The following is a 26,571-nucleotide window of genomic DNA, read 5'->3' on the forward strand; positions in this document are numbered from 1 at the left end:
AATAGACAACAAACTAACAAAGGAATATCCACAGAGAGAAACAAATGTGTCAACTGAGTAGCCTCTGCTATGACTTTTGAGTTCTCCAACAAAGGTGTGACTTGACTCCATTAAAACTGTGTACTTTCCATTAGTCAACTCAGTCATCTCATTTGGCATTCCTTTCTGGGGTCAACATACAAGCAAATATTTGTTGTACAGAGGCAAATTGTTGAGATCATGATTCGAGTACCACCACATACACCTAGCAAGCCAATCTTTAAAAACTGGGAGTAATACATAATCTAATCATATACATCTTAGAGAGTTTCATTTATAAATAGGGATCTCCATCTGTATAAAAAAATAGTGACATACTTGATTATCACACCTGCAGTGATGGTAACACTCATCTGACATATCGGAGACTGAGTAAACGCCATGACAGTATGAGGGTCATAAGCAGCATACCTTGCTCAATCAAAAAAATCAAGGAGAATGCTACCAATATAATGTTCCAGTACTATTTTTATTCTGTTGCTGAATTTATGGAGACTAATATATGTCACCTGTAACTAATTTTGTCCATCAGGTATTAACCATGAACGTGAAGGAGATTAAGTAATAATAATGCTCATGTTGACTTTGTATTTTAAAGTAGATTGCTGCTTAGGAACTACTGTAATGTAAATGTGTGTATATTCTGTCTTATAAGTGCATGTACATTTAAGAATCTATGTAACAAAAAGGTTTATGCTCTTTTAGCTATGTACTACTATAACTTGTATCCCAGATCATTAACATGATTTTGTAGATAAGTAAATGAACTTTCCACCAATGTTCTTCTATACTTTTATCCTACCTTCCTTTTCTTTCTTCATACCTGCTCTCTTAGTGCTTCTGTCATGGAATTTTGTCTAAATTTAACACGTGCATTCTGAAAATATCTTTGTGTTGCTTCTTCTGCTTTCATGATATACATTTTTAATTCTTTTTAAATTTCTTGGGTCCAGTTTGTTGCCAATTTATTTTTCAAAATATATTTAAAGAATTTTCTTTTTTGTCAGTCTATCGTCATTCACCTGTAAATGTCCAAAAAAATATAAATCACTTCTTTTTCTTAGTATTTTCCTCATTATTTTTTTCTATGTTTTTATATAGTTCATCATAGCTTTTCTATCTCCAGACTTTCTCATTATTCTTGGCTCTAAAGCTTCTAGTTTGTCTAATTTACAATCCAATACTAGGCATTTATTAGTGCAGAGGCATTCTGGTCACTAGTGTGATATTATGCATTATTTTTGTATTGCCTGAAAATTTTTGTGGTTCCATATAGCTCTTTCCATTCTGGGTATTTTCATGACCCCTCTCTACTATGCTGGAAAAGTTATCTCCATAAGGACACCGTTACAGTGTGGCTAATAACTGTATAGTACTTTTTTAGAGCTGGCCATGATGTCTCCTTTGTTGATGCTGCTGAGTCTGTGTTGTCCATGTGGCTTCTCGTTGTCTAGGCAATAATTCCTTTGCTGCTCTACGTCCAAGAAAAGGTGCGGGTTTTTTAATAATCACCGCAATAATGAAATCATGATGAATTATTCCATGGTTTCTTTGTAACAAAAACACACATTTATTGCCAAGACTCGAAAAACAACTACACTCAACTGCGGCCAAAAATCAAGTGGCTGAAAACCCGTTGTAGACCAAAGATCACAGTCATAAGCTAATAAGAACATACAATTTTGATATCGATTATTGATCGCAACACCTAATCTAGTATTATATTAAGCAAATGCTTTTTAACACAATACTAGTGTATAACATAACAAAATGAGGTCTATTTGGCAGTTCCGTTACAGTATAATGTCACTACACTTAATTTGTTTTTCAATACAATCTCTCCATTTCATACACTTGTTCCATCAACTGAAATGGCTTTACAATTCACTCTGGGAATTTCACAACTGTAAAAGTTTCACACTGTGGCAATGGTGATGTGCATAAGGATTTTTGTATTTTGGGCCACAACAGTGATTGGTGTAAAACAAAGAAAATTGAAAACATATGCTGCGTATTTTGGGCCACAACAGTGATTGGTGTAAAACAAAGAAAATTGAAAACATATGCTGCATGGAATAACAATTTCACAGTTCATACAGTTGGCTATCAAGACTGTTTATGACAAAAATTCTTTCGATTACAAATACTTCCCAACAAACACTGCTTTGAAATTCCTAATGGAGTCCCTTCTGGACAAATAAGAATAATAATGGCTCCTTGTCTACCCAGGATGCATACAGATTTTCTCTGTTGATTGTCTTGCACAAGCATACTGATGTTGATACATATTATTTGTTGGCATACTTACACTTGCTTTTAAATTTCAGATTAGTCTGATGGCTCTCCACATACTGTGCTTGCTATAGTTCTGACCATTCAAGTCACACATCTGCTGATCTAAACATCTGTGATATCTTGGATATTTCAATCACTTGTTGCTGGAACACTGTTCCACACCTTCTCCAAGTTCTCAATCATTTGGGTAATTCTTTCTCAGCACTGTGATTTTCACAAAAGTTTTTTGTGTAGTACCGATTTCCATCAACACAAAATATATTGTGATCATTGACTGCATTCTCTGCTAGGTTCTGCAAACACGTTCTTCATGAAAGATATGTGTATTTCTCCTAAACTAGTATGTCCATCAATATATGCCTCATTATATAAAATGTTATAAATGTGCAGACTGTGTCAAATCTGAATTAAAACTTGAAGAAAACAACTATCTTCTTTGTCAGGAGATGACAAAGAAGATGGTTTTAACTGAGATCTGCCCATAGTCTGTAGATTAAGAGAACTTTATACAAGGATGTCGTCAGCAGAAACTTGATGTAACATCTGTATCATATCTTTAAGAGAATAGTTTCGAGTAATCTACACTGACTTGCAGTCACCTGCAGCACAATGTTTATTACCAGTACATGCTCAAATTTAACAAATCACTAACAAGATTTGTGGCTGTAACATAACAGATTTCAGTTGGCTTTTTGATGAATTTTAAACTGAAAGTTAAATGAAGCTTCTGAACTGCAAACAGATTGTTTCTATTTTTCAAAATGGCTGGAAATATGGTAAGTTCTATTCCTTGTTTTCCTGTCCACAATATGTATAATTGTTCCTTTATGCTGTTAATCTTCAAAGTTTGATTTAATTTCGTTCTCTGTTATTTGTGTTCTGGCAAAGATGATAAGAATTACAAATTTCAGACTTTTAAAAGTTCAACTAACAAATGCATGTAAACATGCATGAATAATGTCAGAAGTAATTAAAGTATAATTTCTCACATTACAATTAAATACGTTCCTATAGAGTTCATCCCACAGCAGTTTGTGTTGGCACTATTATAAGTCCAATACATCTCAGGAAGATAGTAGTAATAAACTCTAAAGGTCCACTGTAAATCACAGGTGACTCGCTTTCTAAATTTTGTTTGTTAAAAGCTGATAAATAGTACCACATTGCAACTGATGACAAAAAAGACAATACACCACTAACACATTTCCAAAACAAATATATTATTCACCCAGTATACATAGAACACACTTCACACAGCAATATATTACAATGAATTTATTCCAGATCACATACAGTTCCTTTGAAAGGCACATAGAAGTTTTATCAGACAAACTTCTATGCTGATTCATTCAGTGGTTGTATAATCACTTTGCACTCACAATTTCAATGTCAACATAACACTGCACTAAATTCAAACGTCATCCACTTAAGAGATTTACAAGGCTTGCATTCCTGCTGTAGCCTTCCAGATCCATGTAATAATTGTAGATCACAATGAACATGTAAATCCAGAACTCCAGGATAAGTGCTGAACTTGTGATTTGGCTGAACAGGTTGCCTGCCTTGGAATATCGAACGTAATAGGTAAGGTCCCACAGTGTCATGCCGATGTTCAAAACACATACCACCAGCCAAAATATGAATAGCCTGGGGCGGCAGCTATAAATGCCAACCAATAGACCTATATTTGCAAATATGTCCACAAGTGTCCAGCCTATGAACATCCATGATGCCGTGGAATTGTAGTCCGTGTCATAGGTCTTGTGGATCCAGGGATTCACAACCTCCATCAGGAGAGCCACAAAAGAGACTGCGGAAAGTCCCCAGGCAATTGCAATGGCTCCATTCCTCAGTGACAGAAGTCCAAAGCAGCAAGTATTCAGCCTGCACATTATTTGCAGAGAGCTGACAGAGAACTGAAAAAATTTTTACCTTCAACGGTATGTTACATTTGTTTGCATTTGATTTTGAAGCACATAATTTTCAAACAAACATCTAAACCATTGCTTTTAGATATCTGTTGCTAAGCAACAATGTGTGTCACTAAAAGAGTTGTAACAATCAGTAGCTCCAATATAAATTTTGTAATGCCTTTGTCAGAATATTTACAATGTCTTACTATAAAATACTACTTTTACATAATCATGTGTCTTGACTTTCTTTGGCTCTCATTAGCTTATGACATACTTATTGGGAAACATGTTATGCTGGTGTTGATAGTTTCTGAAATGACTAAAGTGCCCAAAAATCATCTTTAATAAAGGCTGCCCAAGAGGCATAACATCCTGTCAACAACCAGTGTTCAGTAAAAGGCAAAAGTTTTCAGCCTTGCAGTAAACTGCAAAAGAGGATTAAAATGTGATGTCTCATAATTTCAACAAAAGATTAAATTCCTAAAGAGCAAAAGATGAATGAACATCCCAAGAAATATGAATATGAAATTGACTATAAAACCCTTAAAAAAATGCAATCCTGTAAGTACTGTAATCTAAAACATATAACTAAGATGTGGTGGTGGTGGTTAGTGTTTAACGTCTCGTCGACAGCGAGGTCATTAGAGACGGAGCGCAAGCTCGGGTTAGGGAAGGATTGGGAAGGAAATCGGCCATGCCCTTTCAAAGGAACCATCCCAGCATTTGCCTGAAACAATTTAGGGAAATCACGAAAAACCTAAATCAGGATGGCTGGAGACGGGATTGAACCGTCGTCCTCCCGAATGCGAGTCCAGTGTGCTAACCACTGCGCCACCTCACTCGGTAACTAAGATGTAACTACAATCACTTGCAAATATTGTTCAGTGGTAACTGACACAGACAAAATCAAAAGGTGACAATTATTAGCTTTTGTGTACCCTTCTGCCAAATCAAAATTATAAGCAAGTATTAGAAGTAACGTGGTTCTGAGAGCGTCTACCACTGAGCAGCTGCAAGTCATTTTTCCCCTTTAATCCTCCATATGGAGCTGTATTTGCAATAAGTGCTTGAATGTGTTCACAAACAGATATTCATTTAATCAATATTTCTTTATACAGGGTGGTTATAATTTAACTATCACTACTTGGGAGGGCCCTCATGAAAAATGAGTGATCATACGACAATGAAACTACGTGGAAACATTTGTAAGGACATATGAACGAGAATAACGAATAAACCACTGAAAGAAACACTTTTTAATTGCCAGAAGATGGTAACATTTGTTACTTGGACACCAAGTTTACATTCCAGGTTAACACTGATCAAAATGACAACCATATATATATCCATGGCAGCTGAAACCACGGCAGAGCTTTATTCACAAACATCTTGGGTGAGATGTTGACTACCTACCTTGCTACACACATCTTCAATGTCTTCAGTGACATTCTGTCATTCCCTCTACTTTGTCACTACTTTCCCTGTTCCACTGACAATGAGTCAATCAATCTTAACTCAGCTGTGCTAACACCACTGCTCATCGGCTGGTGCTCTCATATGGTATTTAACAAACTCTTAATCTCAATTTTTCTAAAACGAATGAAAAGTGCTCTGTACTAGAGCTGAATGAGAAGTGCACCGTACTAGAGCATCATTCCAGGGTGTATACACAGACAAGAAACAACGATTCCCAGGTTTCCCAGCTAAAGCACACTTCTTCCTGGGTGAAAATACACTTTCTCTCCAGGTGAATGTACACTTTTATTCAGTGTTAAGCGACAATATACATGGAGTTGGAAAGCTTACCAATCCTTTAAATGGTAAAGGTTTTATGCACCAGCATAGAATTTCCCACCTTCTAGGAAACAAAACCCAGTAAGAAACAATGTGTTTTGGAAAGGTATTTAATGCGCAGGAACATTTACACTGCATATTTCGGTATTATGAAAGTATAAATAAAATTCTACCAAATACAGCATGGTAGCTTCCCAGTTACTGAAATTGAGATTCAGAAGTGCTTTTGTTAGCCTATGTCACATGATCTATTAAAGAACTAAAATAAATATGAAAAACTAACCTTGTAGCTTGGTGTTTCTTAGCGTGTGTTACTCTTTAATAAAAACTAACATCATAGTTTGGTGTCTTCAGCGTCTGTTATGCTTTAAGATATAATAAGCACAAATGAGCCCGTAAAATTTTAAATTATGGCATGAATGGATGCTTTTCTAGACCTGAAATTTTTCTAAGCGGCTGGTCCTCAAAGCGTTAAGTTTTGAATGAGAGTCAAATGCACATTGCACACTCTCACACATAACGTAATTTATCTTGCATAAAAGAAAATTTACTTCGGGAGTAATGCTTCTGAAACCACTATTCGCAATATTATCCCACGACCTGTTAGAAATGATAACAGTTGCGACAATACGTTACCAGAAAGCAGTTTGTTGTTACTAAGTTCAAATGGCTCTGAGCACTATGGGACTTAACTTGTGAGGTCATCAGTCCCCCAGAACATAGAACTAATTAAACCTAACTAACCTAAGGACGTCACACACATCCACGCCCGAGGCTGGATTCGAACCTGCGAAAGTAGCGGCTGTGCGGTTCCAGACTGTAGTGCCTACAACCGCTCGGCACAGTCTTCGTCTTAAACCTTTTAACGTATTGTGCTGTAGGTAGACGGTTATGTGTTTGCACTGTGTTTTGTTGTTGTAAATTCCGCACTTCCTTCACAATCAAAGCTTTATTTTGGTGCTATTATCTCGTTTATGTTTTATTGCTGCAGTGTTATTCTTCCGTGGCGGACTAAAATATTTTTTTTTGTTAGAGTATCAGATTTTACCGGTCAAAAATACGGAAATTTAACTGAATACTAAAACAATGAATAATTTCCCGAAAACTAAAAAACCCTCAGTTTTTTCCCGAAGGAAGACAGACCCGCATTTTTCCTCGATTTTCCGGTTGTCCCGTGGCATATGCAAGCTGCATTCGTTAAATTTAAGCATGTAAAAAGCATGTACAACCGGCGAAAGATTAAAAAAAAAAATCTGAACCGTTTGGTGTACGCTTCCCTTGTCGTAACTCGGGCACAACGGGTTGCCGGTGTACAAATGGAGGAACAACCTACCCGACCGATGGCCATGACTCAGTGAACCCGCAGTGGAAATTAGAAGCTAGGAGAAATACAATAATGACGGAGCAACGGGCGACTTAAAAATGACATGTGGCCTACACGGCGACCACCCGCGAGGCTTCAGGATGCAGGCCAGGCCACACCGCAGCACACATGTTCCGCCTCCCCCGAGGCGAGCGAGCGACTCTTATCCTAAGGGACATCCTAAGTGCCCTGTGGTTTTACAGGCTAAACCCAATTGTTATTCCTGTTTATCCTAATTGTATTTGTGTCTCTGATGGCCTAACGTGTTGTGTGTGTCCTATGTGTCACATGAGTGTTGTGTGCGTGTGTAGTGTGTCTGAATTTGCTCCAACAGTGGTCGTGAGTGTTTCCACTGGCGATTACTGCCGAAGCATGTCGGGCCATCGTGTGGTCCCCCTCCTGTGCTCCTGGGTACCCAGGTTTGCTATTAACCTGTTGTCTGACTGGGACGACAGTTCATAGAACTGCCGCGCCAGCAGTTTGAAGCGATCCCTAATCATGGGGATGCCTCCCCCGAGGCACCCAACTTGAAATGCCGAATCCGCCGCAAGCAAAAAGGGGAAGGGGGTGGGCAGGCGGTCCGTGTGCGTCAGCGGCTACTGTTGCCGATACGCCTCCTGCTATGTCTCACCGAGGCCCAGCCATAAAAACTCGTTTCGCTTTGCTCTGGGGCGTGTTGGTTCGTGACTCACGCGGTCGCCAAGCAGCTCAGATGCGCCGTTCGAAAGGGAGTTATGGGAACCTTTCGATAAATATCTTAGTTCGCTCACCCTCAAAAGTGAAATTGTCGCTCAGACGAGTCATTGATTTTGAGAATATGTTGGGAGAATCGAAAATCTGTCCCCGACTGTGACTCGAGCCGGGATTTTCTGTTTTTCGCGAGCGGCCTTAAGCATTTCAAGTTAAACTTTTATTTTTACCTATGTTTGCATCTATGATTCACGATTTGGGAACGGTCCTGTTTGGGGTATGTGAGGCCAGAGCCACACAGGAGACGAAATCAGTGAAACACGAGCCCTCTATCCACTGACTCCATTCTTCCAGTGCTGCCATTCGAACTTCCTTGCTCCCCCTTCCCCAGGCTATCCTCATTCCACAAGATATATGTAAGAGAAAGTAGTAAACTGTGGAACGCAGCCTACCGCAATTTTGTGGGTAAATACCTATTTTGTGGGTAAATACCTATTTACATGAAACTTCCTGGCAGATTAAAACTGTGTGCCCGACCGAGACTCGAACTCTGCCAGGAAGTTTCATATCAGCGCACACTCCGCTGCAGAGTGAAAAATCTCATTCAGGAAACCTATTTACATGTTTACAGTGCGCAAAAAAAGAGTCTACAGCGTTGTGCAGACTGGCTACCTCGCTATCCCCACCTTGCTGCTGCAAGTTGCATGGAATCCATAGTGCACATGCGATGTTAGAAGGATGTTACCGATAAAAGACGAAGCATTCAGTTTCGCGCGTGTTCACCAGAGTCGATGACGTCTGCAGTGATGCAGTACACGGCTCCCTCGAAGCGCTTACAAAGTGATATCTAGTAAAGAGAAGGCAGAATTTGGCAACTTGGTGCAAAGAACACACAAGTGTTACAGTAGACAACATGAACATCAAGTAGTGTCTCCTTGAAATCAGAAATAAGAATTAGTACAACAGAAACAAACGTTCCACAGAAGTAAACGAAATAAGCTGTACGTTAGAAGAGATATACAACAGTGGACGCTATAAAAAGAATATAACAACTCTATGTTCCGTGTATTGCCGAAAAGAAATGTAATTGAGCCAGTACTCAAATACTTTTTAACAGACTTAGATTCAACAGTGACATTGAATCTAGTTGCCGATAACTCGGAGGAAGTAATTGCTCTTCTTATCACAGCGTCCTGCTTCGTTAATTTCAGTTGCGCATGGAATCGATGATTATCCTCGCTTATCCTCAATTAATTTCGAAACCGGTATTCATTTACTACTTGCCCTCGGTGCGTGCAGTACTAATGCGCACTTTGTGGCGCATCTATAATACACGCGACTTATCCCATTCGCTTTAGTGCGCGCTTTAAGAAAGCTGTAAATGAGCACTACAGCGCTTCACGATGCACAGTCTTTCTTTTAACGTCTCCCACTTCAGTTTGTTAAAACTTTCTGTGACTCTCACGCTGACTAAAGAAGTCCGTTACGAACTGTTTAGCTCTTCTTTGAAACTTTCTCCCGCTAATGCCACCGGTATGGACCCCAGACCGACGAACAGCACTCAAAAACTGGTGGAACTACGGCTTTGTAGGCGTAATCTACCAAGCCTGAATGATTATTTCACATAACTCTTTCAACAATCTTAGTCTGACGTCTGCCTTCTCCACAACTACCTTTATTTGTTCTTACAGCTTACAATTACTCCGAACGAAAAACCCAAGATAGGAGAGGACGACAGAAAGTAAGTTACGCATTACTATTTCACGTGAAGTAACTTCTGGAGCCCTGCACTGAGCTTTCAGAGTGACACAGATACATGACACTGTTTGCCAACGTTGTAGCCAAGTCTATTTAAGCAACGGTTGGAACTTTCTACCAATCGTTCACTTCGTGGACGACAAAAATCGGCTCCTTGCTAGCGGAGCCAGAAACACTGTGTGAAAGTATGTCAGATAAAATTCACATTACGCTAGATCTAGACTTCCCCATCAGCATTACCCATGTCAGTGCGGCTTTGTCAAATATCATTGACACCATTTCACTAATTTTCAAAAATGGAATTCGCCAGACAGCCGTTCAATTGATAAGTTATTTTATTTTATTTTATTTTCGCTACCAGTTTCAGCAATTCATTATGCCATCTTCAAGCCCCATGTGCACCTCTAAAAAATAATCGATATTGGCATACTGGGGCCATCTGTTTCTGGATGACGCTTCCGTCGAAGGCCTGACTGCAACTCCAGTGAAGTCTCCGAAGGAAATACTTGGTAATTCACGACATCCGGAAACATGGTATAAGTATACCAATATCGATTATTTTTGAGAGGTGCATATGGGGCCTCAAGATCGCATAATGAACTGTCAAAACTGGTTGCGAAAATAAAATTAACTTCTCAATTACACGGCTGTTTGGCGAATTTCATTGTTAAATATTTGACCAACCGCTGTTCCATGCCCACAATGGATCGACAGAGACCATTTCACTGAGGCTGGACGCGACATGTTACTTGGTCCACATATCGCAAGAACATCGCGGTGAATCGGTAGTTCAGACCTTTGTCCTCAAGAAGCTAACTGACTGCCCCGCGTACTTCAACTTTCGAGTATGTTTTCAGTTGCTGCGCCCATTCGCTGGCGTACTACATGCAACTGTCATCCGTTCCGCAGCAGGAAACCCGAAACACGTACTCTCTTTTAATAATGCACCACTCTTGCTGCGAATTGCCCTTACCGTAGGACATATGAAACTCACTTTTTGCAGTCCCTCAGAACTTTCAGACTGTGAATGATCACCTATCGTATAATCGAACGATACTAGTTCTTTCCGTCTATTTATGTGCAACACGTTACCTTTATTTATCTTGTGGAATGAAATCGCTAACAGCCGTGTGTACAATCCTTTATTTGGATTTTGCACACTACTGAATCCTTTGTGGACAGCCTCATGCGGCTGCAGAATGTGTATTTGAAGGTTTCCGCGGCCACTGTCACTGTCAATAAAATTCCTCTCGAATGTAACCGATTTGGCTATACGTAAAATTCTCCAAATTTAGGCTCACTATTGCGAATGGCCTTCCTCGGGGTGTGAGCTGAGCACAGTCCACTCGACACCCTGAGAAAGGCCATATGCATGCACCACCGGGCGAAACGTTGGAGACTTTAACATACTGACAATGCGCTGGTCACATACCCTGAACAGTTTTGTTTACCTTGCTGAGTTCTGTTTGCTAAGAAGTCTTCAATACAATAGCATATTCATTAGAATATTCTATGTGTATTTATTTTGTTTACTAGGCATTAGTGCGCAACAGTCTCGAAGGCTTTCCGCAAGTTAAGTCGTTCATGTCAGAATAATTTTTTGTGATGGCGTTGTACTCCTATGATCTGTGAAGAAATATAGAACATTCTTAGTAAATGCACACATACTGTGTGAACATCAACTTTTTCCCACCAACAGAAAAACTATCTAGAGGGCACTCTTTGAAGCTGGATTCAACGTTCGACTAAAACAGATATCTTCTGCGACCACATATGCATGCTATTAAATAACAGGTTGTTAAATCCGCCCTGAATCCGACGGCTGGTTAGAACACTTGCGATCAACTTGGCACGGTCCTATTTGATTGCCTTCCTCCGGCCGCATAATCGACTTGCCCAGATAGTTACAAGCGACCTCGCATATTAACGTGGGCATTGCATTTTTCAAACGTAAAAAACATTGCCAAAGGAGAAAGAAGCCATAATTACGAAAAAAACAACCGAGTGCGCACTGAAACCTGGATCCTATTAGATTTCTACAACAACTCTTGCAGTAAGCACCTGAATATGACGAGCAGCTGTCTCGTTGAAATACTGCGGCTTCCAAAGCAGTATTTGAGGACACGCCCGTGAGTCAATGAAGAAGTTATTACGTCGGGAAAGTCTCAAACACTTATCCAGTTAACCACGGAGTCAGATTGAAAGTATCAATCTCGAGTTGATTACAATGTTTAGCTGCACCGACAAAGTTAACACACAATGAAGTCCGTTCTCTAAAAATGTACGGAGGAAAACATCTAAACGTAAAATTCCATGATTTTTAGTGGTGCAAGCTTTAAGCTCCATGAAGTAACAAGGACAAGTCATAAAACAATTTCTGGAGCAACGCAGAGTAATCCCCAAATATGAACATATTGCCGTCATGCTAGATCACTTCTTTCCCAGCACAATAGCGACATAGATAACAAAATGACAACATATTATGGAAGCAGTTCGCAGCGCCTACCATACTTCCCTACGTCAAAAATGCAAACATTAAGTTAACTGTTGTGCTGTTGCCGTGTTACATTATACTATTTGCTTTATTACCGACAAGTTTACGCAGATATACTTATTGAAGAATCCGTTTCAGAGGACAACGTTGACACTTCAAGAAAAGAAGCACGGTCCCACAGGATCTGAAATTGTGTGACAGTAGGTGATATTTATACACACATTCAATTAACATCGTCAGGATAGAAATTAGAAGATTTACTTAACACTTCGCAGAAATGCCACTTAGAAGAATGTCGGGCCTAGAAAGCCTGTCAGTTATGCCGTTATTTAAAGCGTTACTGGCACATACGTAATTGATATATCTTCAAGAGTAAGATTGAAAAAGTCTAAGCTTCAAGATTCAATTTTCATGTTTACTTCAGTTCTTTGATATAGATTACAGATTTTAAAATAATAATGATAGAAAGTACAATTACCATACCAAGAAAAAATTTCTTCCAAAATGTTATGCTCACTCACCAAACGTCTACATATTTGTAGCAGAATTACAGCAAAGTGCGAAACCTAACGAACACATGCCCAAAATACGTCAACGCGATCACATGCTAGCTCAGCCATTCGCGACATCAGCTGTTAACGTTCGCTACTGTTTATTTCGAAATAATTTTACGAAGTAACAACAGAAGGCAGCATCTGTCAAGGGACATGTAACGAGATGTCTGTGCACTGTTCCCAAACTAAATGAGCGCAGTTTTCGAGCGATAGGTGGCTCGTACGTCGAGAAAATCGCGGCCCGAGCTATACTCGGATGCGGTCTTTAAAACACAGCGTTGTAGCCCGAGTTATGTTCGGGCTTGGCCACTAAAGTGTTGAATCACGACAGGTTCAAACATTACAGAACATTTCGGCACGAACGTTCCAATATATTCTCTGAAGTTATCAAAATACAGTATGTACAAAGAAACTTCGAAACAGATATACTGATAGAGGCTACTGCACACAATGTGAGAAACAAAGTATAGGAGAATGGGTAGGTGTTGAACGAATAGTTTGGCTATCAAAAGGTCCACGCGTCAAGTCTTCACTGATTACCGGAGAAGGATGTAATCGAAGAATCTCTCACAAAACCAAAAGAAATTCTGTTGTAAGTTATTATACAGACATTCGTGAATGACACAGCAACTTTAAGGATAGCAAAGCATAACATAAATGCTATACTCCGCTTTTAATTGTTCCTTTGAAAATGATAATCCCAAGCTACTACCTAAGTTTACTTCTAGCACCACTGCAAACTTGAATGATACAGTTACTAATTGTTACTACAGTATTGTCGAAACACCTAAAATCACTAGAGCTGAACAGAGCTGCAGCGCCCGATGGAATTCATATCAGATTCTATTTATTCACAGTTTGCGGGTGAGACAGCACTTCCTTTTAAAAATAATGTACTGTACACCCTTGTACAAAACACAGTGCCTGAAATCTGAAGAAAGCATAGTTCACACCCACCTACATGAAGGATAGTAGAAATTATCCACAAAACTACCGTCCAATATCGTTGACATCCATCTGTTGTAGAATCTTACGGCATATTCTGAGCTGAAACACAATGAGGTATTTCGAACGGAATTATTTATGTCATCTATGCTAACCAGTACGAACTGGCTAAGTGCATCGGCCAAGGGAAGCCCAACCCGTCACACGACATCCTAAACGCCACGGTTTAAAGCAAAGGGGGACTGATGACCTCAGAAGTTAAGTCCCATAGTGCTCAGAGCCATTTTAATGCAATGAAGTAGACGCAGAATTTCTTTCCAAAAGCATTTGATTGAGTACCAAGCCAAAAAGTTGTAACCAAATCATATTTGTGACTGCATTAAAGATTTCAAGGTAGGCAAGTGGCAGTACATTATCTTGTACGGAAAATCACCACAAGTGTAGAAGTAACTACAAGCGAGCCCTAGGGAATTGAGCTTGAACCCTTGCTGTTCAATCTGTACATTAATTGCCTGGCAGAGAATACTGATAATAATCTTACACTTCTTGCACAAGAGGTAATTGTCTATAATTCCGGGAACAAGTTTAAGAGATATTCTGTCTACATCTACACCTACATCTACATGTATAGTCTACAAATCACATTTAAGTGGCTGACAGAGGGAGTCATCGAACCACCTTCACAATTAAACTATTACTCCACTCTCGTATAGCGCACGGAAAGAACGAACATCTACATTTTTCCGTACGAGCTCTGATTTCCCTTATTTTATTGTGGTGATCGTTTCTCCCTATGTAGGTCGGTGTCAACAAAATATTTTCGCATTCGCAGGAGAAATTGGGGATTGGAATTTCGTGAGAAGATTACGTCGCAAAGAAAAACGCCTTTCTTTTATTGATGTCCAGCTCAAATGTATCACTTCATTTCAGTGACACACTCTCCCATATTTCGCGATAATACAAAACGTGCTGCTGTTCTTTGAACTTTTTCGATCTCAGATCTTAACCCTAGGACGCCTAAGGGGGGGGGGGGGGGCGGGAGTTCGTCGAACCCACCATTTTTATGTCCCCTGCGTTTGCCCAAGTAGCTTTTATATTACATATTCCCTTTGAGTTATTTTTTGTTGGCTATTTTATGACTCGTTAGTGTCAATATATTTTACATAAAATCCTGCTTTGAAAGAAAAAAATAAACAAACTTATTATGGGTCCAACAACCGCCCCCCCCCCCCCTTAGGCTTCTATGCTATAGAAAATTTTCCTTAGTAGGATTTCGTATTACTCATCTCTACAACAATGCAAGTTTGTTTCTTGTTGGTTGGTATTGTTGATATTCATAACAATCGGTTTACTTTCAAACGAAGTGATTGTTGATGTCAGTCAGCTGTTATTTATTTCGTAAACTTGCAGTGAGTGCAGTTCCCAACACGTAGGCCTCCAGTAACTTTGGTGTCCTACACAGCAAAAAGGAAACCAAGTAAAAACTTACTGGTGTTGTCAACAATGCGCCAAGATAAAGACACTGTTGGAGGAGAGATAAATGCATATTATAATCCCACTAAAGGTGGACTTGACACCATTGATCAAATGGCGCGTACGTACACCTGCAAGAGGGGAACAAAGAGATGGCCTCTATATGTATTTTGCTCTCTCATCGACATTTGTGCTATCAATGCAAGCACCAAATTCATCCAGCAACATAAAAGATGGAATGAAAAGAAACATAACAAACGGAAACTTTATCTTCTGCAAGCTGGGATGGAACTAGTGAAATTGCAGGTAGACGAAAGAAGTGCCAATGCAAGAGGGTTATCTAACCAAATTGTTCAATCAATGGAGACTATTCTACAAAAGAAAATCAAAGAAGTGACAACAGAAGCATGTCAGCCTCCAGCAGGGAAAGGTCGGTGCCATATTTGTGTAAGAAAAGCTAAAACGAAGAAACAGAAGTACAACAATCTAAGTAAACCAAAACAGTATTGTGGACAGTGTCATAAACATGTGTGTAACACTCATTCAGAAAAAATTGTGAAGTGTGTCTCTTGCCTTGAAGTTGAGGAATCAGAGTAGTATATTGTATATGAACACATCTGTAATTTTTATTGTAATATCTCAATTTTTTATTCACTCAATCCAATATTTATAACAATTAACATTTATAAACCGATGCCTTAGTTAAAACACATAAACCATTTTGAAAGATGTAATTTTTCGTCTTATTTAACACCTGTGGGCTCGCCGAATACCCCCCCCCCCCCTTGGGCATCCAAGTTAGAAAAAAAGGCTAGGGCGTCCTAGGGTTAATAAGATATCAAAGTGGTGCAAAGATTGGCAGCTTCCTTTGAATGTTCATAAACTAAAATAAATGTTCAGAAATTAAAAATTGTGAACTTCAAAAAGTATAAGAACTTTAATTTTCTATTGCTACATGAATCAGTCACAAATGGTATCAGTCATACAAATACCTGGGTGTAAGAGTTTATAGGAATATGAAATGGAACGACGCTCAGTCGGGGGTAAAGCAGGTGGTTCACTTGTGGGATACTAGGGAAAAGGATATCAGTCCACAAAGAAGACTACTTGAAAAACAATCGAGCGACCCACCCTAGAATACTGCCTGAGTGTGTCGCTCGAATGGCTTATCTGAACAAGACAAAGCGCGATGGAGATGCAGAAAACTCTGAAACGGCAGACGCATGAAGACAGACTACTTACATAGTTCGAAGAAGCAGTATTTGCCAACGGCTTTTCCCGTCAGATCACCGAAAAAAACACTGTCGGACTTGGCTAGCACTTGGATGGATGACTGTCCGGGTCTGCCGAGCCGTAACCTACAGCCGAGCGCTGTTGGCAAGCGGGATGCACTCAGCCCTTGAAGGCCAATTGAGGAGCTACTTGACAAAAGTAGCGGCTCCGGTCACGAAGCTGAAACGGACGGGACAGTGGTATGCTGACGACAGGTCCATCCATATCTGCACACAGTGACGCGTGTCGTCTGAGGAAGACGCGGCAGTCGGTCGGCATCGTTGTGCCTTTTGAGGCCTGTGCGAACGAAGTTTGAGTTTCGAGAACTAATACTGAATGAGGACTCTAGTAATATACTACAATACTGCTGCGTATGGCTCCCGTAGCGGCCGTGAAGACTGAATAAGATTAATTACAGCGCGCATAACGCATTAAAGTAGTCATTTCCTACCACGCTCCACACGCGAATGGAACGGGAGGAAACCTTTGTGTGTGGTACAGCGGGAAATACTCCCAACCACGCCCTGCACAGTTGTTTGCAGAATATAACACACTATGATCGGGCGTTTCCTTGAAGCCGTTTCTCGCATAATTCTTGACAGTATTCATTTCCCCTACTAGGAAACAGTACAAGGTATCGGCATCATATTATATTAACATCTAAACTGGAAAGAACAGACTTTTGCGGAATGCAAGAAATCTCTCTTACCAACAAGCAAGCAAGATTTAAAGAAATACTGCCACCTCAAATTAATCAATTAGACTAATTAGTCTAGCGTCTTTAGTCCTACCACTGTTTATTCCTATGATACAGTTCAATATGGAAAAAGAATGAAACTGCAGATTACTCGAGCCAGCTACGAATGCACCACGCTCCACACGCGAATGGAACGGGAGGAAACCTTTGTGTGTGGTACAGCGGGAAATACTCCCAACCACGCCCTGCACAGTTGTTTGCAGAATATAACACACTATGATCGGGCGTTTCCTTGAAGCCGTTTCTCGCATAATTCTTGACAGTATTCATTTCCCCTACTAGGAAACAGTACAAGGTATCGGCATCATATTATATTAACATCTAAACTGGAAAGAACAGACTTTTGCGGAATGCAAGAAATCTCTCTTACCAACAAGCAAGCAAGATTTAAAGAAATACTGCCACCTCAAATTAATCAATTAGACTAATTAGTCTAGCGTCTTTAGTCCTACCACTGTTTATTCCTATGATACAGTTCAATATGGAAAAAGAATGAAACTGCAGATTACTCGAGCCAGCTACGAATGCTTGCGTATGAGATGTAACATGCTGCTATTGTGTTTTTTTTTTTTTTTTTTTTTTTTCACACGCCTGTTTTCTTCGTCGGCTTCTGACTATTCCTCTTCCTGACTATTACATATCTGTTATTCTGTAACAGCAATACGACATCGGTTAAGTATAGTGTTTTGGCTGTAACTTTGCACAATACTGAATCTTTCTCCATCTCCTCCAAATTTTCCACACGATGCTGGAACAAACTACCCTATAATCTGCGTCTTACCCAAAACCACTCTGCGTTCAAGAAGAAACTGATGATGACGCTTCATTTGTTATTATCTCTCTCTTCATATTTCAGCTGCTTTCCATCACTCCAATAGCGAACTGGTACATCATTCACGTTGTAAACTAACCATACTTTTCTCAGCCCTAATGTACTTCAGTTTCCTTCCTTCCAAAGCTTCTGCTACTCTTATCCTATTATTTCTCGCTTATCCTCAGATAAATCAACTTCTTCTTCAGCCTGAGTCCTTCTGTGCTGTTGCCATTTCTGCTACATACCATTACTCACAATTGCTCAATATAAAGTTAATAACTGATATATTTTTAATTCAATACGTTCAAGATTAAGTAAATGAAAAAACAATCCATGGGGAAAATGCTGTCCTTTCTAAAATATTGCAAGCCCCATGTGCACATGAGTAAACAGAAAAAATATACCCTGATGTGCCAAAGAAACTGGTACAGGCATGCGTATTCAAATACATATACATATATACCAATAAACAGAATACGGCGCTGATGTCGGAAACGCCTATATAAGATAACAAGTATATGGCGCAATTGTTAAATTGGTTACTGTAGCTATAATGACAGGTTATCAAGATATAAGTGAATTTGAACGTGGTATTATAGACGGCGACGAGCTATGGGACACATCTCCGAGGTAGCGGTGAAGTGAGGATTTTCCTGTACGCCCATTTCACTAGTGTACCGTGATTAGATTATCAGGAATCTGGTGAAACATCAAATTTCCGACATCGCTGCTGCCAGAAAAAGATCCTGCACGAACTAGGCCAACGACGACTCAAGAGAATCGTTCAACATGGAAGAAGTCAGATTTCAATGATGGGCCATCAACAAGTGTCTGCGTGCGAACCATTCAACGAAACGTCGTCGATATGGGCTTTCGAAGCCGAAGGCCCACTCGTGTACATGGCTGCACGACACAAAGCTTTACGCCTCGCCTGGGCCCGTCAGCACCGACGTCGGACTGTTAATGGCTGGAAACATGTTGCCTGTTCGGACGAGTCTCGTTTCGAACTGTATCGAGCGGATGGACGTGTACTGACATCGAGACAACCTCATGATCCCATGGACGCTGCATGTCAGCAAGGGCTTATTCAAGCTGGTGGAGGCTCTGTAATGGTGTGGGTTCAAATCGCTCTGAGCACTGTTGGACTTAACATCTGAGATCATCAGTACCCTAGAACTTAGAACTACTTAAACCTAAGTAACGTAAGGACATCACACACATCCATGCCTGAGGCAGGATTCGAACCTGTGATCGTAGCGGTCGCGCGGTTCCAGACTGAAGCGCCTAAAACCGCTCGGTCACCCCGGCCGGCAATGGTGTGGGGCGTGTCCAGTTGGAGTGATATGGGACCCCTGATACGTCTAGATACGACTCTGGCAGGTGACACATACGTAAGCATCCTATGTGATCACCTGTATCCATTCATGTCCATTGTGCATCCCTACGGACTTGGGCAATTTCAGCAGGTCAATGCGACACTCCACACGTCCAGAATTGCTTCAGAGTGGCTCCAGGAACACACGTCTGAGTTTCAACACTTCCGCTGGCCACCAAATTCCCCAGACGTGAACATCATTGAACATATATGGGATTCCTTGCGACATGAAGTTCAGAAGAGATCTCCGCCCTCTCGTACTCTTACGGAGAACAGCCCTGCAGGATTAATGGTGTCAATTCCTCCCAGAACTACTTCAGACATTAGTTGAGTCCTTTGCCACGTCATGTTGCGGCGCTTCTGCGTGCTCGCGACGGCTCTACACGATATTAGGCAGGTTTATCAGTTTCTTTGGCTCCTCAGTGTATTACCCTTACTACAACAGTAAACACAACAGATGAGATCAATGTGTGATACTTTGTCAAGCGTCTATGACTGCGTGATATATTGCTGGGTAACCTGTACAGATTGCCGTAATGTGGTTTTTTGTAGTAGTCAAATGAACATTTTATCCATGCCAATGATTTTGGAATGTCCATTACATCTTTTGAAGTGTTCTCAGTGTGCCGAGAACCACTGGTACCACTTTCACTGGTTCACAGCACAGTAGCTGTAGTCCGATTTTCAACTCTTCGACTCTGGCAAGATTTTCAAGTTGCCTCTCGTCGGTTTGCCATAACCTGGGATGGTAATGTCAACGACCCACACACACTTTTTCCACAAAATTGTGATGTCTGATGTACTGTGTTATAGCATTCGATTCGTCTTAAGCCCGTAGTAATTTAGTATGTTCGTTGTTGACTACTTTTGTGGCTTGTAAGCCCACCAGTTCCTTGCCACCGGCAGATGACAATTTTGGCCTGTGTTCAAATGGATCTTTCGTGTCATAGCACTTCTGTCTGTAATCGGTCTGAGTGATCTTCTGCAACAGTTCAAGATATAGTTCACTGCTTCTTCAGCTTCTTTGTAGATCCGCACTTTTGGGTCTTCTGCTGATTTCTCCATTTTATCGCTTGTACTAAAGATACTGCAATGTTGACTCACTAAAAACGTTTGGTTAGATATAAGAGAGGGCCCGAAAATATTGTCAGGAGAAGCAATTGCATAAATAAAAAAGTATATATGGGAGAAGCATTACACGAACGAAGAAATCAAGGGCGCTAGTTAAATAATAATAAAAACCGGACTAGTGCGTGTAGGTCTATATGTGGATAGCAACTGAGTTTGGTACAATGGCCTAGTGCAAGTCTTTCTACTGGATCCCATTTCGACGACTTGCATGTCCCGCAACTGCTCCAGTTATCCAACCGGGGAAAGGGGACCTACAGTTTAAAGTGGAACCCGATCCACGTGTGGCCTCTAGCGACTCTTCAAACCATTGAGATGTGATGACTACACGTTGACTAAAAAATAAGTGGTCGCCCTGGATTCGATCACGCAACCTCTCGGTTTCCAGGCACGAACATTACTCCTTCCCCCCCCCCCCCCCCCCTTCCGATCGGTATATTCGTCGTCGTTTCGCTGCGGATGTTGCCTGACATCTTTTGCATCTATCGATGAGAGCTGCACTTAGTTTTTTTTATTTTTATTTATTTATTTATTACAGACAGTGACCAGGCCTCTGAGCGGACGCGCTGAGCTACAGCTCCGATGAACACTATAACACCAGGACCGACATGTATATATAAGTATTTCAGCTACAGGTTTTGATGGGTGAGTTTTCTAGTATCAAAATATATGACACATAAGGGCATATCGTTTGACTGCATTGACTCAGAAGCTCAAATTTTTCACACCGCTAAGCGACCATACACCTTAACATTTCACATATATCTCGATGATGGATTCTATTTCTTTGGGTGCTTGTGTGCACTGGTCTCAGATATTCCATTGCATTATTTACTGAACATGACAACCCATGCTATCAGTAACAGACACAAAATACTTGTTTAAGTGGTTTGCAACACAACATGAATTTGTTACCAGGTTTCGTTTATTTTTAGTGCTATTTGTTCCTCCTCATTTTTGGTCCTACTTGTCTCTGACTTAACTATACCCAATTTTTTTTTTTTATTTCAGTGCTGGATGAATTTATCTTCTTCTCATTATGCAGGTGTTTAGATTTCTGGATAATCTTCTTCACTATTTTGCAGTAATTTTGTAATGAGCTATAATGCTAGTATCAAAGGTGTCCCTACATATCAGATAGAGTTTCCTCGCGATTAACACATTGATAGTAAGGACCTTAAACAAATAGCACTAGCTTAGAGAAGGATGTGGAAGAAAGAAGCAATGGCCTGTTAAAAGAATCATTCCAGCATTCACATTCATTGATTAAGGGAAATCACAGAAAACCTAACCAAGATGATGAGATGGAAACATAAAATCAATTTGTCTTGAATACAAGGCAGTTTCTCAGTCACATCATCATCTCACCTTAGTATTGTCAACTAGAGAGTAAGCATCAGGACATGATCTTGAGTGCCATTAATCTACAGTTCTTGGCAACGCAAAAAGTTGAACATAAAGACCGAGACAGAAAAATGAAGAATATCTTTCTTTGTTACGCACTGACGGGTTCTTAGGCACGTTTCCTGTTGCTGCGGCCGAGCGGTTCTAGGCGCTGCACTCTGGAACAGCTAGACCGCTACGGTCGCAGATTCGAATCCTGCCTCGGGCATGAATGTGTGTGCTGTCGTTAGGTTAGTCAGGTTTCAGTAATTCTAAGTTCTAGGGGACTGATGACCTCAGCAGTTAAATCTCATAGTGCTCATAGTCATTTGAACCATTTTGAACCTGTAGCTGCCCCAGTCTTGATATTTATGTTGTGTAACATGTATCTTCTATTGCATGTCATATATGTTCAAAAATGGTTCAAATGGCTCTGAGCACTATGTGACTTAACATCTGAGGTCATCAGTCCCCTAGACTTAGAACTACTTAAACCTAACTAACCTAAGGACATCACACACATTCATGCCCGAGGCAGGATTAGAACCTGCGACCGTAGCAGCAGCGCGGTTCCGGGCGGAAGCGTCTAGAACCGCTCGCCACAACATCCGGCCTCGTTCATGAGAAAACTGGGTTTTAAGAGACGGCCAGACATATGGACGGATAACAGAAACAAAAACAAAAATGATTCTTTTTTAATTTGATATAATTACAAATTAACCATTTTTCCCCTTCACTTTTACTGTGAAACCTTTCTTCTTGTAAAATTTCTTGATTCTGGGTCAACGGGAAGAGTACCGAACAGGGTTTTGTAATGGTACTTGAATTACGTAACCATTACGGCACCTCACCTCAACCTCACGATACCAGCAATATTCTACTGTGTTTCTGTAAAATAGTTAACATATTTCTGTGACAACATTCAGATTTGATTTCATTAATGTAGAGGTACTTCGATATGTATATATTGCGATGATATTATTCTTATGTGTATTCTTTCTTTTGTCACTATGATCTCTGACGTACTTGTAACTCTGATTTTTGGGCGCGTAAGTGGTTATTAGAGAGTCAAGTTTTGGTCGTTAAAAAGACGCAAATTGTAGTCAGTTTATGAAATGTGAACTTTAAGAGTCAGGGAGATATTTTCAGGTATGTTTTATATTGTGCAGTGATGTTTTGGAACGAGGTAATAAAAAAGAAGTGTAACTTAAATTCAGAGTGCTGATTACTTTTTTACATCACCAGTGTCCTAACTTGCAAAAGTTTAATCTTGAATAATGGTTTATGAAACACATCTATAAACCTTTTGAATATCGCAGAATAACACCTAGGCCTTTTTGCATCCGAGCTTGGAATCATCACTACCTAGATTTTCGACGATTGAGTTATTAACTGTGCTCTAATGACACCTGCCACATAATATAACTTTGTTGTTGCCCAAAAATGCAATACTTAGCAGGGTAAGCAACACTACAATCATAATTAATTTTTGAGCTTTGTTGTGGTATGGTTGTTAGAGTTTGATGAATAAGATTGCGAATCTTGAAGTATCACACATCTGACTATTTTTGGATTGCACTGACTTAACTGTTCTTGCCATATCGAAGGGACCGTAAAACTTAGAATGTTACATAAATTTCAACATGATAGCTATACCCTTTTCTGAAAAAAAAGGGGGGGGGGGGTTAACAGTCGGACAGATAGACGACAACAAGGAGAGCCAATAAGGGTTCCGTTTTTACAGAGTAGGGTACGAGTCCCTAAAATTATAATGAAACTAAATGAGGACGTTTAGGTGCTAGACGTATACTTCAAGGACCGGACAGTGCTCAAAGGAGGAATGTGAAGGTCCGAAAATAGCGGCGGACGGCGTTTGTTTGCTGCCGAGGCGCCCAGCGTCCGAGACCACCCACGAAGCGCATTCGACCGAGCTGGAACGCGACTGTGGACGGCAGGGACGGAAATAAAAAGAAGGGCTGGGTCCCCCAGCAGCGGGGCGGCCTCTGCGGCAGACGTGCGTGTCCGATAGGGGCCGACCGCCTGGGTGAGCCGGTGCACACACAAATTTCCGTACGGCACTGCGACGCCGAGATGTCCGATAGCATCGAATGCCGGACATTTGCCACACTTGGCCCTTCGCCAGGTAGCGATCTTTCATGTAAGGGACGCCCTTTCTCGTACTACTACTGTCCGCTTTCAATCCGCCGTCTCCACATCTTACTCGATACAACCAGTACGTAAGGGACCTTCTTCTTCGACATCTTGGCGAAATACACTGAAATCGAAATATTTATAACTTTTGGAAAACGAAAGCAATACCGACGATTATGTCAGTATGTAATTAGTTCTGCCAAGTATAAATACAGATTCCTCTGTCTGTACGGTAGCTTTCTTTCAGCTTACTGATTGCGATAGAAACAGTCCATCACCATGGGAGCAACAAAAAAGGAACGATGTAAAGAGAATGCGAATGTACGCTAATCATTTCTTTTCGATCACTACATTTGTGCCTACCTTAATTACTACAACTGCATGCCCAAAAGACAACAAGGAAAGAAGAAATGGGTATGTGAATGTTTGAAAAGAAGAACGACATACTCAATATTAATTTACTCTAAATTCGTATCCCTTGCGGCGAAACATTAGTTAATAAAGTGTAGCGGGAAAACGTTCAAAACAGACTGAAAATACGTTCACTAAATGGAGATAAGAACATCTATGATTGACATGTCATCTAAAGTCGACGTACAATTTTAAAATGTTAGAAATAAGGAAATGAAGTAATACAGAATGCTATGCTTGTAAGGTACATTGTTGTTCTACATTGTTTAGATCTGGTATTTACAGCGTCACAGAGATCCTAGGTTTTCGAGGTAAAAACCGTAATTATAATGATCTGCACTACAACAGAAACAAGAAGCACAACTTACGGAAAAATAATGTAATGTGTGTTCCAGCTCACAAGCGACATTGAAGCAGATAGTTCCTGTGACTTAGTATGGGCAGAGGTTATATTCGACAACCAGAATAAATTAATAACTGGCTCCTTTTACCGATCCACTGTCTCAGGTGAAACAGTTGCTAAGCAGTTCAAAGAAAGCTTGAGTCTCATCACAAATAGGTATCCTACTCATACAGTTATACAGGGTGTTACAAAAAGGTACGGCCCAACTTTCAGGAAACATTCCTCACACACAATTAAAGAAAATATGTTATGTGGACACGTGTCCGGAAACGCTTAATTTCCATGTTAGAGCTCATTTTAGTTTCGTCAGTATGTACTGTACTTCCTCGATTCACCGCCATGATTTAATACGGGATACTCTACCTGTGCTACTAGAACATGTGCCTTTACAAGTACGACACAACATGTGGCTCATGCACGATGGAGCTCCTGCACATTTCAGTCGAAGTATTCGTACGTTTCTCAACAACAGATTCGGTGACCGATGGATTGGTGGAGGCGACCAATTCCATGGCCTCCACGCTCTCCTGACCTCAACCCTCTTGACTTTCATTTATGGGGGCACTTGAAAGCACTTGTCTACGCAACCCCGGTACCAAATGTAGAGACTCTTCGTGCTGGGTTCCCGGGTTCGATTCCCGGCGGGGTCAGGGATTTTCTCTGCCTCGTGATGACTGGGTGTTGTGTGATGTCCTTAGGTTAGTTAGGTTTAAGTAGTTCTAAGTTCTAGGGGACTGATGACCATAGATGTTAAGTCCCATAGTGCTCAGAGCCTTCGTGCTCGTATTGTGGACGGCTGTGATACAATACGTCATTCTCCGGGGCTACATCAGCACATCAGGGATTCCATGCAACGGAGGGTGGATGCATGTATCCTCGCTAACGGAGGACATTTTGAACATTTCCTGTAACAAAGTGTTTGAAGTGATGCTGGTACGTTCTGTTGCTGTGTGTTTCCATTCCATGATTAATGCAATTTGAGAAGAAGCAATAAAATGAGCTTTAACATGGAAAGTAAGCGTTTCCGGACACACGTCCACATAACATATTTTCTTTCTGTGTGTGTGTGAGGAATGTTTCCTGAAAGTCTGGCCGTACCTTTTTGTAACACCCTGTAGCTGACAGTCACTTCCCATCTACCTTCCGTATGTTGACAAAAAAATTCATTTTCAGATCCTATTGTAGATAGAAAACAACTTCCGTAATTGTTCTAAATGCTTTTTTAAAAATTATTTTGTAGAATCAGTTCAAGAGGCCATTCAAATTTTAAATGGTTACGAAAACAAACTTGATCTCTTAGCCACAAATAATCCTGATCATCACGACGGATAGCGGGATTAGTGAACACACAGTCGTAGCGAGGCTCAATTCCGTAACAAAGAAATTCACCAAAATTAAACGCGAAATATATCTATTTACAAAAGCAACTAAAAATTCGGTTGACGTCTTTCTAAGAGACGGTCTCCAATCCTTCCAAACTATGTACGTGAAGACCAGATATGACTTAAGTTCAAAGAAATAGTATCAACAGCACTAGAGAGATTCATACCAAATAAATA

General features: G+C 40.5%; 1 protein-coding gene across 2 annotated transcripts in view; it reads right to left on the reverse strand.

Moving 5' to 3' along the window:
- LOC126277185 (suppressor of fused homolog) overlaps positions 1 to 26,571 on the reverse strand; it is a 128,777-nt gene that overhangs the window by 46,460 nt on the left and 55,746 nt on the right. The window contains exon 1 of one of the 2 annotated variants that reach the window (XM_049977338.1): positions 16,561 to 16,707. The exons of the other annotated variant lie outside the window; for it this stretch is intronic. Coding sequence (XP_049833295.1) covers positions 16,561 to 16,562 — 2 coding nt within the window. The 5' untranslated portion in view covers positions 16,563 to 16,707. Of the gene's footprint in view, positions 1 to 16,560; positions 16,708 to 26,571 lie in introns of those variants that run through there. 2 annotated transcript variants of the gene reach the window in all.

This window comes from Schistocerca gregaria, chromosome 1 (genome assembly GCF_023897955.1).
Source record: "Schistocerca gregaria isolate iqSchGreg1 chromosome 1, iqSchGreg1.2, whole genome shotgun sequence".
Lineage (NCBI taxonomy): Eukaryota > Metazoa > Arthropoda > Insecta > Orthoptera > Acrididae > Schistocerca > Schistocerca gregaria.